We start from the raw sequence: 14685 nt of genomic DNA, 5'->3' as shown, positions 1-14685 counted from the left end.
TCAACCCAACAGTAAAACACTTGACGTTAACCCATAACTTCATTTACATCCAGATTTCATGCATGTTTTCTTAGAAAGAGCCACTGATTTCTAAGGAACTTTGAATAAATAAGCATAAAATAGACATTGCTCTCAAGGCTGTGTTTTATAACCGGAGAACAAGTTAGCTATTTCGGTATGAATTTTCTCTTAACTGAGGGATGGAAAGTTTTTCCTTTCCTGAGGAGAATGTTAGTTTCTACTAAGCCAGAGTAAAATTAACCTGAAAATGTTCTATGAATTTTTGCACCTCAATTAAAAAAGAAAAATCCAAGATGGGGTGATATTGCATGTTCCATTTTGAGAGCACTAGTTTTGTGTAACTACAGGGCGTATAAATCAGTTACATGCCACTGAAAAATTTTGTAGTGAAGATTACACACTACTGATTCTAGAATGTATTTTAATTAATTGACTGTGCAATTTTATGTACTGTGCTATTTTTACCTGTTGTTAGCCACTCTGAGCCCGGCTTTGGCCGAGGATGTGGGATATTATCTATCTATCTATCTATCTATCTATCTATCTATCTATCTATCTTGCAGTGGCCTCTGCGGAAGAGCCAACAGCTCAGAACTCAAGAGAGAAAAGAACAAGATGTGGAGCGTTTTGCAAAATATTTCCCCCCTCCACCCCTTTTCCTCCTCCTTTCACCTAGGAGCACATCAGGTCCAAAGGTTTTGGGGGGGGGAGGGGGGCAGAGAGCTGCTCCCCATCTCCATGCCCAGCAGCCTTTGAGACTGTTAGCATAGCAGATAACCTCAAATATGGCAAATGGGTATTTTCTGGATTATGACCCCCCCATTTTATTTTAAATGCCTTTGGTGCAAATGTATCCTCCTAGACCAGGCATGTCCAACTTCCAAGAGACTGCGATCTACTCCCACTATTAAAAAAAACTGGCAGTGATCTACCCATTGTTGAGCTTTTTTAAAGGGAGGATGAGCCAATGTTACTGAGCTTTTTTTGTGTGGAGTGTGGGTGCCTATTTTTCTTCAAATCCCATCAATGCTCAGTCTTACAAATCGAGTCTCACCATTCAAAATGATGTCTAAAACAAAGTTCGTAGACAACAGAATAACTAGCTTTTGCAACACACATATAGGTATATTGGATTCAAATGACATTTCAGGAAATAAGAAACCTGGGATTGCTGGTATTTAGGGCAGCTTCCCTGCAAGAGGAGTCAAGCTCCACAATCTCATGAGAAACAGATTCAGAGGACCAGAAATTCCCCATGCAGGCAACGCACTAGCCACTGCTCTGAGGGTTCAGTCAAAAGGTTTGGTCAAAACTGTATTTGCAAACGTATTTTTATTAGCCAAATTTTATACAAGTTTAACACTTCAATATGGCCTCCTTATGAAGTTACATATTCCCCCCCCCCCATGATGTATTTTATTTTACAAATTTATACCCTGTCATTCTTGTCAAAACAACTGACAGTGACTTATCACAGCCGAAACCATTGTCTCAATTTCAAAAACTCCTTTCTTCGTACAAACTACTTTTTGGTCTTCAAACCATGGTATCGCTTTTCAGGGTTTCATCATTAGATAAGAGCACATGCCACAGAGACTCTAATTTTTCAAACAGATAGTAATCAGATTGTTTTAATGGTTGTGATGGTCGTTTGAGCTGCCAGAGCACTTCTGTGCACTAATGTGGAACATACCCGTTTCTTTATAATCTCATGTAATTTAAAATCTGTTGCAATGGTCTCGTTGTTGCTCTCCTGCCAACCCCCAAATCAGTAAGAAATGCACCCTATCATCCCTCAAGATCAGCTTTCTAGCCGATTTCAGGATGCCGAACCTCTTTTGTGGGAGTGAGGCAACACACACCGCATGCCAGCTCTCTGTTGCTTGCACCCTAGTGATGGACCTAGCATTCATTCGGAGCACTGATTTTGATGACATTTCTCTAGATCTTTTTGCAATCTGCTCTAGCAGTTCAGGACAAATTACTTAAGAGACATTGCTGTATTCTCATGAATATTGCTGGTTGTGTATAACTGGAGTGATCCAAACATTCAGTCTGTGCACAACATGTTCAATGGAGACTTGGGGATCCTTCACAATCACAGATTCTACTTTGGCCATCTCTTTGTTGTCATGGAGAGTTGCAAGACTTCTGTTTCCTGGATCGTCTTCAAAGCTGTTGCTGCCACGTTTAAATTCCACTGTCCAGTGTCTGATCCTGTGGAATGATGAGGCAGAGTCGCCATAACCATATGCAGCAGGTGCTACTGACTGTCTGCAGTATTTACCCTTCCTTTTGTCAAAATGAAACTACACAAATATGATGGTTCAATTTATTTCACACAAGCGTCTGTAACGGTGAAACAATTTAAAGCTATTTTAATGAAGATCTGCAGAATGCTTCTAAAGGATGTAACAATTATGTGCTAAGAATTCTGCGTTGTTACTGCCACGGGAGAGAAAGTATCATTCGGACAAATCTTTTTGACCATATTCGGTGGGCTTTTCCTCAGATGGAGTGGCATACTTTTGTGGCTCGCAAGGCACATAAATAACAGGCCAGCAGGCCTTTATAATGTTGCAAAATGGAAACAGTACAGGGCAACATTTTAGTCTGATATTGGGGGGGGAAATGGTTTTATTAATTCCAAAAGCCTTCCACAGTGATGGAAGCCATCATAGGGTTCGAACACGGTTCAACAGAAAATTCTGCTGTTCAAGTCTCATCTCAATGAGATTTGTGCAGGACTTCCTGCTGGATTGTATATCTAAGTTTTTGGGCACATATTCAGGTGAACAACTAACACCCCTTCCCATGCCCATACATTATTATAGAAGGTGCTCCTGTACAAGACTCGTGAGGGCAAGATGTTAAGCTATCCAGTTCTCAATAAATTTTATATCTAGTTAAACAAGGAAGAATAACTGTGCTTCCAGTCATTTTTGGGGTGGGTTGGGGGGAAGAACTGGCAATAAACAGCGTACAATTTTAGGAACTCCAGCCAACAGATTGAACTATAGCAGAACAATACCAAAATGTAGCAACCGCATTTCCCGTAGTTCACAAAAAAACAAACAAACAGAAAACAATGCATTTGCTGGCTGTATCTAACCTAGTGTGCGAGAAAACTGCTTCATTCCTAGAATAAGAAAAATACAGCGAACTCCAGGCAAAGGAAGCATGTGGGCTATGTCTGGGTGTTCCCTCCCTTCTCATGCCCAGCTAGCATCTTGCACTAAGAGTCACGTGGAAAGACAAGACTTAGAAGTGCTGCCATGCTACATCCAAACGACACAGGTGGATTCAGCAGGAGGAAAGAGGGAGAATGAGCAGGAGGTCTGGTGTGTGAATTCAGAATCACAGCACTCACACATACGCACACACACACACACACACGCACACATAAAGGGCTGGACTGAACCTGTCTTTTTTTCCCCCAGTCCAAGGGTCAGAGTAACTCTGTACTCGTCCAAATTTACAAGTTTTTCTTTTTTTAAAAAAAGAACACTCCAACTAAACTGAAGTAATTAAAAAAAAAAAAAAGTCAAATGTTCTTTTCAAGGCAAGAAGTGCCTAGAACTTTGGCTGATATAAAGAAACACGACCGCTAAGGCACCCGGAGGCAATCTGACAGTGCGTCGGCGAGAACTTGGTGGTCAGGACCACGTCGTTGTGCGAGTAGAGTGAGCGGATCTCTTGCAAAGGGGCGGCTTCTTTGGGCAAACAGTCCACCAGTTCACTGCACTGGGTGTCAAATCCCAACAAGCGAATCCCGTAGCCGTGCGGGGAGGAGATCATCCGGCCGTCAGGGCTGAAACAGAGTTCTTTGATATAGCCCCGGCCGACATTGGCTTCCTCAATGCAATGAGTCAATCGGAGGGAACAGCGAGGAGAAACGGGCCGGACTGGAGTTCCTTCTTGGAATTCGTAGACACAAGTCCACTACAGCAAGGGGTGAGGGGGAGAAAAGCACAATTAATCCACTTTGCTAACTGCCAGTTCATCCTACTCATGTGGGTCCAAGAATATAACTTGGATTACTGCAATGCGCTCTATGTGGGGCTACCTTTGAAGGTGACCCAGAAACTACAACTAATCCAGAATGCAGCAGCTAGACTAGTGACTGGGAGTGGCTGCCAAGACTATATTCGCTCCCGGTACATTTCTGAGTACAATTCAAAGTGTTGGTGTTGACCTTTAAAGCCTTAAACGGCCTTGGCCCAGTATACTTGAAGGAGCGTCTCCACCCGCATCGTTCAACCCGGACACTGAGATCCAGCTCTGAGGGCCTTCTGGCGGTTCCCTCCCTGTGAGAAGTAAGGTTACAGGGAACCAGGCAGAGGGCCTTCTCGGTAGTGGTGCCTCCCTGTGGAATGCCCTCCCATCAGATGTCAAAGAAATAAACAACTATCTGACTTTTAGAAGACATCTGAAGGCATTTCTCTTCAAGAAAAGAAAATTATTTGCATATAAGGTAAAGTAAAAGGTAAAGGACCCCTGGACGGTTAAGTCCAGTCAAAGGTGACTATGGGGTTATAGCGCTCATCTCGCTTTCAGGCTGAGGGAGCCGGCGTTTGTCCACAGACAGCTTTCCGGGTCATGTGGCCAGCATGACTAAACCGCTTCTGGAGCAACGGAACACCATGACAGAAACCAGAGTGCACAGAAACGCTGTTTACCTTCCTGCCACAGCAGTACCTATTTTATTTACTTGCACTGGCGTGCTTTCGAACTGCTAGGTTGGCAGGAGCTGGGACAGAACCCCGTTGCAGGTATTCAAACCACCAACCTTATGTGATAACACCACACACACACACACACACAAAATACCTCTTGGTCATCAGTGTTACTTGAGCATCGAAGAAGTGTAGCCCATCCTTTGGGATGGAGCTGCAGCGATGTGATGCAGTTCCCGCGATCTCTCTCTCCGGGAACTTCTGGGGTTAAAACCTCAAGACTATTGCGCGGAGATCCACCTGCAGGGAGAGAAAGCATCACTGTCGCTATCCCCCTTTCATTTCCCAAACTGCTTGTCAGCCAAAGCAAACAATGGACCATAAGAACTATAGTATGAATGGAAGTCTACTGTACTGCACTGGGCCCAGAGCTCATCGAAACATGCAAGTGTGTGGCCTGTAGTTATCAAAGGACAAGCATGAAGTTCTGAACCAGTCCTCAAGCAGCCTACATGGAGTTGCAAGGCTGCATTAACTTTATTGAACCTGAATGTAGGAGACCGTTTTTAGTTTCTGGGACACCCTTGTTGGTGGAACACCCCCCCCCCTGGTTTAACCCTGTTTTAACACACCTTCTCGCTGGGTAGCTCGTACCATATGCTTCTCAGACACTGGGTTTGTGTCACTCTGATGACACGGTGACCCAGCGCTCCGAGGAATGGACGATGTGGCAGATGTCAAATCTGAGAAGAAAGCAGTAACGTATAAAATGAAATGTACAGAAGGGATCCTGTCCAACCATTCAGTCTCCTGTGTTCCATCACTTTAAACCAGTGGTTCCCAACCTTTCTTTGGCCATGCCCCACCTAAGCATCTCCAAAATCCTGATTCCCCCCCCCCGACATATAATTCTTATTATTCAAAAAGTGAACTCCTATTCACGTGGAGGAAGCCTAAAAGGCCATTCACTGTTAATAACTCATTCTCGAATTGCCCCCCCCTAAAAATCAAACTGCCCCCCTGTGGGGCTTGTGCCCCATTTTGGGAACCACGGGTTTAAACTCTTCCCTGTGGATGTCTGCTAATGTCAGAGCCCACGGATCTTCTTGATAAGCTTCTAATTTGGGGAGGCATTATTTAGGTTTCTCTTATTTGCCTCCTAAGGTTGTGGACAACAGTTTGTATTAAATGGTTACTTGTCATAGTTGCAGGTAAGGAAAAAGGCAGCAGTGTTTTTTTATTTAAAAAACACAACTCAAAACCACTACAAAGCAAAGATTTACAAACTGCCTGCTGTGAAACCCTGGGTTTCTGGAAGCTGATCAGAGTTCTTCAGTGAGTAGATCAGTACAGTGGTACCTCGGGTTAAGTACTTAATTTGTTCCGGAGGTCCGTTCTTAACCTGAAACTGTTCTTAACCTGAAGCACCACTTTAGCTAATGGGGCCTCCTGCTGTTGCCGCATTGCCGGAGCACGATTTCTGTTCTCATCCTGAAGCAAAGTTCTTAACCCAAGGTACTATTTCTGGGTTAGCGGAGTCTGTAACCTGAAGCGTATGTAACCCGAGGTACCACTGTAATGGTGAATCTGAAAGGCATCTTGCACACACCACTACCAATGTTCTTCCACAGATGCTGCAGCCACAGAGAAGCCTTGGGTCGGGGGAAGTGTAACACATTCAGTTCACATGAGCTGATGGTGGAATCACAGCAGGGACTATATATGAACTTTGAGCACATGCCCTAAAACACTACCCAGAATCCAATGCATCATGTAAAGACTTTTCAGTGGACAAGTCGATCTTTTGTAAACCGCTTTGAGGTTTTTTTAAAGCAATGAAACGTTGTATAAACTTGATGAGATGCAATAAATAACGGATGGGTTGGCTAATTCACTGCTCACAGCACAGCTCCCCCAGCGCTAGCTATCTCTTGTTAGGCAAATGAATAGCAGACATGACACGGGCATATACTAATCCAAACACAAGGACTTACCCGAATTGGATGTCGTTCTCCTAGCTCTTAAAATCGGATAGCTGACAACCTCTAAGGATTTGGTTAAGTCAAGATCGTGTAAGATCAGGAGATACCCAGACGAGGTTGAGATCAACATTTTGGAACAGTCTGGTGTCAACCTCATGCGCATGAGAAAGCGGGTGTGAAAGAACTTCTTGTGAGGGCAACCATCTTCTGTGCACCTGGGGAAAGAGAAGCATCAAACCACATCCACTGTCGGCTTCTAGTTTCAAGAATTCCATTTATTTATTATTATTTATTAAATTTCTATTAACACCCTTCATCCGAAGATCACAGGGAGGTTTACAATATAAAAAGCACAAAAATACATAACATAGTAACAAACATACACAGTACTCCCTCAGTTTAAAAGGTCATAGATTATTTAATTACCCAAAGGCCTGGGAGGAGAGGAATGCTTTTGCCTGGTGCCTAAAGATATGTAACAAAGGCGCCAGGCGAGCCTCCCTGGGGAGAGAATTCCACAAGCGGGGAGCCACTGCAGAAAAGGCCCATTCTGTTGCTTTTTGTGGAGCAGGCACATGTGGAAGAACCTCAGCCTTATATTTAAGGTGGTATGTATCTTAACAGCAATATAGTGCTCATTGTAACTCCTCCCTTTCTAATTCATACAGTCATACCTCATGTTAAGTTTGCTTCAGGTTATGTGTTTTTGGGTTGCGGACCACGGGAAACCCAGAAGTACCGGAACAGGTTACTTCTGGGTTTTGCTGCTTGCGCATAAATGCCAAATCACGCTGGCAGCTGCACAGACACGGCGCTTCAGCTTGCGAACGCTGTGGGTTGCGGACGTGCCTCCGTCATGGATTACGTCCGCAATCCGAGGTTCCACTGTACAATGAAAGAAGGAGATAAGGCTGGTCTCACTGGGTTACTTTTCTGGTCTGGGGTTTGTCTATACACAAGCTCTGTTTTACAAGACAAGGCCACCTGAGTCAGATCTTATGGAGGAAATTTTGCATTAACACATCCAGCTACACTGGGTGTTTTGCTGTGAATACTGAAAGACTGTTGAGACCAAACAACACAAGTTCCAATGTTCTTTCATTCCTTCTCTCTTTCTCAACTGTTCCATGTTTTCAGGCTTAATACAATCACAATATTGTTTAGTAGTGACAAAGGATTACTACCTCTAGCCGTAGGATTGGTTAAGTATAAAGTATTGTAATTGTAATCCAGCGATTAGTATTTAAACTCCCTCTCACGCTTTGGCTCCCAGTATGTATCTGGGCACAAGTCAGTGTTGGTGCTGACCTTTAAAGCCCTAAACAGCCTCGGCCCAGTATACCTGAAGGAGCGTCTCCACCCCCATTGTTCAGCCCAGACACTGAGGTCCAGCTCCGAGAGCCTTCTGGCAGTTACCTCACTGAGAGAAGTGAGGTTACAGGGAACCAGGCAGAGGGCCTTCTTGGCAGTGGCACCTGCCCGGTGGAACACCCTCCCATTAGATGTCAAGGAAATAAATGACTATCTGACTTTTAGAAGACATCTGAAGGCAACCCTGTTTAGGGAAGTTTTTAATGTTTGATGTTTTATTGTGCTTTTAATATTCTGTTGGGAGCTGCCCAGAGTGGCTGGGGAAACCCAGTCAGAGGGGCAGGGTATAAATAAACTATTATTATTGTTATTATTATTATTGTTGTTGTTGTTGTTATTTGAAACTATCAAGGTTTGCTTCAAGTGAGCATGCTCAGAAGTTCATTCTTATCAACTGAAACCAGAGTTATATCTGTTATTTGAATTTTGAGAGGGATGCCTTGGCTTACTGCAGACTGTGGGGGAATGGGGATGACAGCAGGCAGACTTTTACCCAGCCCCTTTTTCTATACACATCTACTTGGCACTTGTTCGATTTAACCCATGCACTGAGTCTATGCAACCCCAGGTGCCATAACACCATGTTTGCAACAGGCACGTTTGCAAATGAGGTACAGAATAAAGGCATTTCAGAGCAACAGACATCTATCTCCCTCAATATTTCCATATCAAGAGAGATGCCACTTTAAAATCTGCTTACCTGTTGGTATCCCAAATGATAACATTTCCATCAAATCCCGATGTTACCAACAGTCTTGTGTTAGTGTCATATTCAATGTTCTTTACCCAGCTAGTGTGACCATGCAGAGTACACACTTTCGTGTCCAGCTTCCTCAGATCCCAAAGTGCTATGGTAGTATCATCAGAGCAAGTTGCAAACAGTCTGTTATCAAGAAACCTACAAATAAAATGGACAAGGAGGGAGGCCATTTCGTATCTTGAAATTCATGCAAAACCTCTTTAAATCGGCCCCCGCAAAAGAAACTTTGAGATGACAGCCACATGAAGAGAAATGCCAGGATATTGATTTTCATAACATCTTGATGTGGAAACAAAGACCGACATTGTCGGATTGGAGGTGTATATTCCGGAGCTAGCTAGAGTTTCAGAAACAGATTTAGCAAACTGCCAAAACGCATTCCCATGTTTGGATTGGTTTCATCATCCTTTCAATGCACATTTGTTCCCGAGATTTCAATAACATCAAAACATGCAAAATTTCAATAGAGCATTACACTGTTATCTGATGCAATGAGCTGTCCAAAATGTGCACACACCTGTGCTTCTTTAGGGAAGGCACTAGCCAAAAAACAAAAACACTTCGCAATTTTTTTGGGGTGGAGGGAGAGAATGGCAAGTGACAATTACAACTATTTGGGGATGGGCGGTGAAGCAGTGTACAGAGGGAAAGGTCCAACTTGTATACCAAGAAGGCAGTTTCCTTGGTTCCATCGCAGACTAGCTTCAAACCAAGGAACAGATTCAGGGATGGGCAATGCAGACAGGGGCTGCCTCAGTTTTCTGTGCCTGTTTATGGGCAACAGCATTCAAGTTCTGGCTTGCAGCAAAAAGTTAAAAATTAGTACCATGACTCTCATTACTAATTGATGGGAGGGAAAAACATAAAAGAGAAAACAGAAGATATGTTTGTCACTACAGCATCAATGCTTCCAGAGCTTAAATAAAACAAGTACTGGAATTTTAGATATCTGTAACTGGCTTTTATTTCCCAGCCAACCAACCTGATATTATTTACACAGTCCTCGTGAGCTTCGGAGAGAGTTTTGATGTGCTTTGAAGATATGGGATCAAAAAGAAGGACTTCTGTCTGTTCACAAGCAACAGTTAGCACTGACCTGGATAGGAAAGAAACAAGAAACAGGCTATTATGCCCAAAGAAACTCAACACCCTCTCAATGACATCTGGTAAAGAACAGAAAGGTTTCCTTACTTAAAGGGCACACAAACACAGAGCTGAAACGTGAATAATAGTTCCGAAGGCAGAGGCGTTCCATGGAGTAGCTTGCAGAATTTCTACGCACTGGATTTTTTAATTAGAACTACATTTATTTTCTCTTATTTGCTGCAATGTAGTGGATCGTGAATCAATTAAATGCCACCAATTGATCACATGTTATATGACCACAATCAAATGATCCCTGAAACCAGAAGGCAAAGGGACATGCTCCTCTCACCACCCATCCCAACCCAACCATATGTTTAATGAGAGTGTATTATACCACTTTAACTGTCACAGCAAGAATTCTGGGAACTTTGGCTTGTTAAGGGTGCTGGGAATTATAGCCCTGTGACCAACTACAGTTCCCAGGATTCTCTGGGGAAAGCATGACTGTTAAAGTCATATAACAGTATGGTGTGCATGTTACTTTGCTCTTGCCTACCCCAAAAGGCCACTCCTATTTGATCAAACCTCAGTGCCCAATTCTCCTCCCCCAATTAGGTATGTGCAACAAAACTCTTAGGTGTGATGTCATCATGTTCATTAAGTAAAACAAAGATGAATACCACTCAGTTGCTTCTTCCATAAAACTCAGAAAGCATACTTCCAATGCCAATTGACTCACTAGTTGCTATGTCAATGGACTAAGGATTAGGAGCACCATTTACCAAGCATCACTGGGGGTGAGGGGTGCAGAATGAAAGAAAAGAGGAGGCAGAGAGAGAAGAGAAGACTCTCGTCACCGTTATCTCAAGCACCCAATTTACTTTTCCTGTGAGTAAATGACTGGGATGGAAGGGGAAAGACTTCTCCACTCCTGGTGTAGACAATGCCAGGCTAAACAGACAATGGTCTGAATTGTTATCTGGCAGCTTCCTATATTCCTGCTACTAGAAAATGCACAATAAGTACTGAAGCTTAGACTGGGAAGAAATGCACTTATGGACATCAGTTATTGATAAACTGTAGGCATCAGAGATATGTCATGTGTTTCCAGGGATGCCCAACAGATGGGGTGAAAGAGCAGAAAACCTTGTGGAAAGTCAGGGACAAGTTCATAGAATCACAGAATTGTGGAGTTGGGACCCTGAGGGTCATCTAGACCAACCCGCTGCAATGCAGGAATCTCAACATGCAGTGCCCCCCCATCCAATTTGAAACCATACCAGACCCTGCTTATTTGCAAATGTGCTAGCAGTTTTATTGCTGCACCACTATCTCTAGTTGACATAAGACTGAAATGAAGGTGGATTTACAAATTAGGTTTAGGTTATTTTAAAAACATCTGTATGTGCCATACGAACGCACACCAACAGTTTTAAATGTGGCATCAACCCTCATGTAGTTTATGAATACTGTGTTCTTACATTCATGTTGGAATACACTTCAAATGGATGGCGGCTAATGGATTGAAGTTGAATCCTGACAAGACAGAAGTACTGTTTTTGGGGGACAGGGGGCGGGCTGGTGTGGAGGACTCCCTGGTCCTGAATAGGGTAACTGTGCCCCTGAAGGACCAGGTGCACAGCCTGGGAGTCATTTTGGACTCACAGCTGTCCATGGAGGCGCAGGTCAATTCTGTATCCAGGGCAGCTGTCTACCAACTCCACCTGGTACGCAGGCTGAGACCCTACCTGCCCGCGGACTGTCTCGCCAGAGTGGTGCATCCTCTGGTTATCTCCCGCTTGGACTACTGCAATGCGCTCTACGTGGGGCTACCTTTGAAAGTGACTCGGAAACTACAACTAATCCAGAATGCGGCAGCTAGACTGGTGACTGGGGGCGGCCGCCGAGACCACATAACACCGGTCTTGAAAGACCTACATTGGCTCCCAGTACGTTTCCAAGCACAATTCAAAGTGTTGGTGCTGACCTTTAAAGCCCTAAACGGCCTCGGTCCAGTATACCTGAAGGAGTGTCTCCACCCCCATCGTTCTGCCCGAACGCTGAGGTCCAGCGCCGAGGGCCTTCTGGCGGTTCCCTCATTGCGAGAAGCAAAGCTACAGGGAACCAGGCAGAAGGCCTTCTCGGTAGTGGCGCCCGCCCTGTGGAACGCCCTCCCATCAGATGTCAAAGTGATAAATAACTACCTGACATTCAGAAGACATCTTAAGGCAGCCCTGTTCAGGGAAGTTTTTAATGTATGATATTTTAGTGTAATTTTGGTTTCTATGGAAGCCGCCCAGAGTGGCTGGGGAAACCCAGCCAGATGGGCGGGGTACAAATAATAAATTATTATTATTATTATTATTCAAAAGTCTTGTGGGGTCAATTACTCGACTATAGAATTCCTCAACACTTTCACAAACAGTCACAGGGGGCAGAAAGATCCGAAATCACATTGCAATGCAATACAGTATCTCCAAAGAAGATTAAGATATGGGGACAAAAGTCAGTAAGCATGTGCAGGGCACAATTCTATGCTTCAAATTTCAATACCAGCTGCTAGAACCATACTTCGGGTTTTTGGGTGGGTGGGTGTGACAGAGAGACTATAAAGAAGCGAAACACATTGTAGCTCAGTATCTAAATAGATCCCTTTTGAACACTGCAGTACTCTGCCCAGTTCTGCACACCGCAATTTAAGGATATTGACAAGCCGGTGTATGCAGAGGAGGGCGACCAAGATGATCAAGGGTCTGGAAACCAAGCCTTAAGAGGAGCAGTTGAGGGAGTTGGGTATTTTTAGCCTGGAAAAGAGAGATGATAACCATCTTCAAATATGTCAAGGACTGCCACACGGAGGATGGAGCAAGCTTGTTTTCTCCTGCTCCGGAGGGTAGGACTTGAACTGAGTAACTTCAGGTTATAAGAAAGGAGATTCCAACTAAACATATGGGGAAACTTTCTGACATTTACAAATTCCTCTGTAAATGTAAACTTACAGGTTCCTCTGTAAAATGCACAGATTCCTCTGTAAATGTGGATATGAATGGTTGTATTGTTATAATTTTATACTTGTAAAATAAAATAAAATCCATTTCAGGAAGAAAAAAAGAAAACTTTCTGAGAGGAAGAGCTGTTCGACAGCGGACAGGGCTCCCTCGGAAGGTGAAGGACTCTCCTTCCTTGGGGTTTTTTAAAGCAGAGGTTGGGAGGCCCCCTGCCCTGTAGGGCCCAGCCGAGATTTCTGCCTCGCAGAGGGGGTGGGTCTAGATCAGTGTTTCCCAACCTCGGGCCTCCAGATGTTTTTGGACTACAACTCCCATCACCCCTAGCTAGCAAGACCAGTGGTCAGGGATGATGGGAATTGTAGTTCAAAAAACAGCTGGAGGCCCAAGGTTGGGAAACGCTGGTCTAGATGACCCTCGGGGTCCCTTTCCAAGATTTTACGATTCTCGGAAGGCGAGCTTCCCACCGCCGGTCACCTCCGCCTCCCTTACCCGCCAGGGGAGTACTCCAGGTTGAAGACGGCGCCGTGCGTGCGGGTGATGGGCGAAACCGAGTCGGCGGGCTGGATGGCGCCGTAGAGCCCCGTCATAGCCCGGAACGTGTCCCTCGCCGGCTCCACGCAGCGGCCGCCATGGCCCAGGCGCCGCCCGCGCACCCACGCGAACAGGCCCCCGCCGGGCACCGAAACGGCGGCCGCCACCGCTGCTGCTGAGGAGGCTGCTGCCGCTGAGGCGGCGGCGGCGTCCGGGGGCGGCGGTTCCCGGGGGGGCGACGGAGGCGGCGGCGGCGGCGGCGTCTGGTCCCCCTCGCCGCGAGGCGGCCGCTCCGGCGTCGGGCCCCAGCGCGCCTTCCAGCTCATCCCGAGCCCGGCCCCGCCGCCACCGGCAGCGGCATTCCTCTCTCCCCTCACACACCCTTCGGCCTCCTCCGCCTCCTTTCCCCCCCGACTTCCGGTGCGGGGAGCACCCTTCGAAAAGGCGCCGGCCGGAAACACGGACCCGGCTCCGAAGGGCCGCCGCGATTCCTTTCCCCCAGAGGGGAGGTTCCCTGGCGCCCTGCTTTTAAAGCCTCGCCCCTTATGAAGGCCACGCCTCCTTGTGGGTTGCCCCGCCCCCTATGATTTCTGCCCCCCCCCCCAAGCAAGCTGGGGGGGCGGGAGCGGGGGAATAAAAAATAAATTGTTACGGAAATTAACGGGGGGGGCACATCTTATTATTATTATATTTTTTAAAATTATTATTATCTTTAAAGTTGTTAAATGATACAAATATTATGCCTGAATGTATCCTTTCAACTTGACAGCTCAGGGAAGCTACCTAGCTTTAAAATAATATAAAATCAACTCCTTGCCAGTTTCCTCCATTCCAAAGCTATTTTCCCCTTGAAAAAGGACTCCAGGAAGTTCCCAGAGGTGACAATTGCTGGGCTCATTGTTAGCCAAAGGAAGCCAGATCTCATCACCTGACTCGCCTCAAGCTCCAGACATGCAAAGGAAGTTCTATTGTAGTTTTGGATGCTGGGCACTTAAGACATATTTGTCTATGCTACTCTTATACCTGAGTCTTGCCCTGCCATGTCTGCTTATGCTAATCTTGTACCAAGGACTTGTCTGGATCATGTTTGCCAAAGTTAACCCCTCCCCTTTTGTGACATGTCAGTGATGTAGCAATGATGCTGTACAAACTGTACTCTGGGATATGGTGGGAAAGGTTTAAAAGTCTTTGTCACCCGGTCCTCAGGGTTCAAATTTGCTCTTTGAACCTAGACTTTGGTCTACAGCTAT

At 45.3% G+C, this 14685-nt stretch overlaps 1 protein-coding gene across 2 annotated transcripts; it reads right to left on the bottom strand.

The window, feature by feature from the left end:
- Positions 1-1334: 1334 nt before the first annotated feature.
- On the bottom strand, positions 1335-14535 carry DCAF10 (DDB1 and CUL4 associated factor 10). 2 transcript variants are annotated; one of them, XM_080987601.1, is made up of 7 exons: positions 14459-14535; positions 9793-9906; positions 8751-8948; positions 6692-6894; positions 5330-5440; positions 4852-4997; positions 1335-3963 (listed from the first exon to the last, which is right to left on the bottom strand). In XM_080987601.1, the coding sequence occupies exons 1-7, from the start codon at positions 14518-14520 to the stop codon at positions 3595-3597; spliced, it is 1203 nt and encodes a 400-aa protein (XP_080843727.1). In that variant the 5' UTR covers positions 14521-14535; the 3' UTR covers positions 1335-3594. The 2 variants fall into 2 exon arrangements, with proteins under 2 accessions (XP_080843727.1, XP_080843726.1); XM_080987600.1 differs by lacking the exon at positions 14459-14535 and adding an exon at positions 13394-13907.
- Between the last annotated feature and the right edge of the window lie 150 nt (positions 14536-14685).

This window comes from Podarcis pityusensis (assembly GCF_964106645.2).
Source record: "Podarcis pityusensis genome assembly, chromosome: 17".
NCBI lineage: Eukaryota > Metazoa > Chordata > Lepidosauria > Squamata > Lacertidae > Podarcis > Podarcis pityusensis.
This window is presented reverse-complemented; position numbering and strand designations above follow the sequence as displayed.

Excerpts from the sequence above, each read along its gene's own strand:
- DCAF10 (XM_080987600.1), bottom strand. The coding sequence starts at position 13,761 with ATGAGCTGGAAGGCGCGCTGGGGCCCGACGCCGGAGCGGCCGCCTCGC. Across the intron at positions 9,907-13,393 it reads CTGGAGTACTCCCCTGGCGG|GTCAGTGCTAACTGTTGCTT; the intron begins GTAAGGGAGGCG and ends TTTCCTATCCAG. Across the intron at positions 4,998-5,329 it reads ACGAGCTACCCAGCGAGAAG|GTGGATCTCCGCGCAATAGT; the intron begins GTGTGTTAAAAC and ends CTCTCCCTGCAG.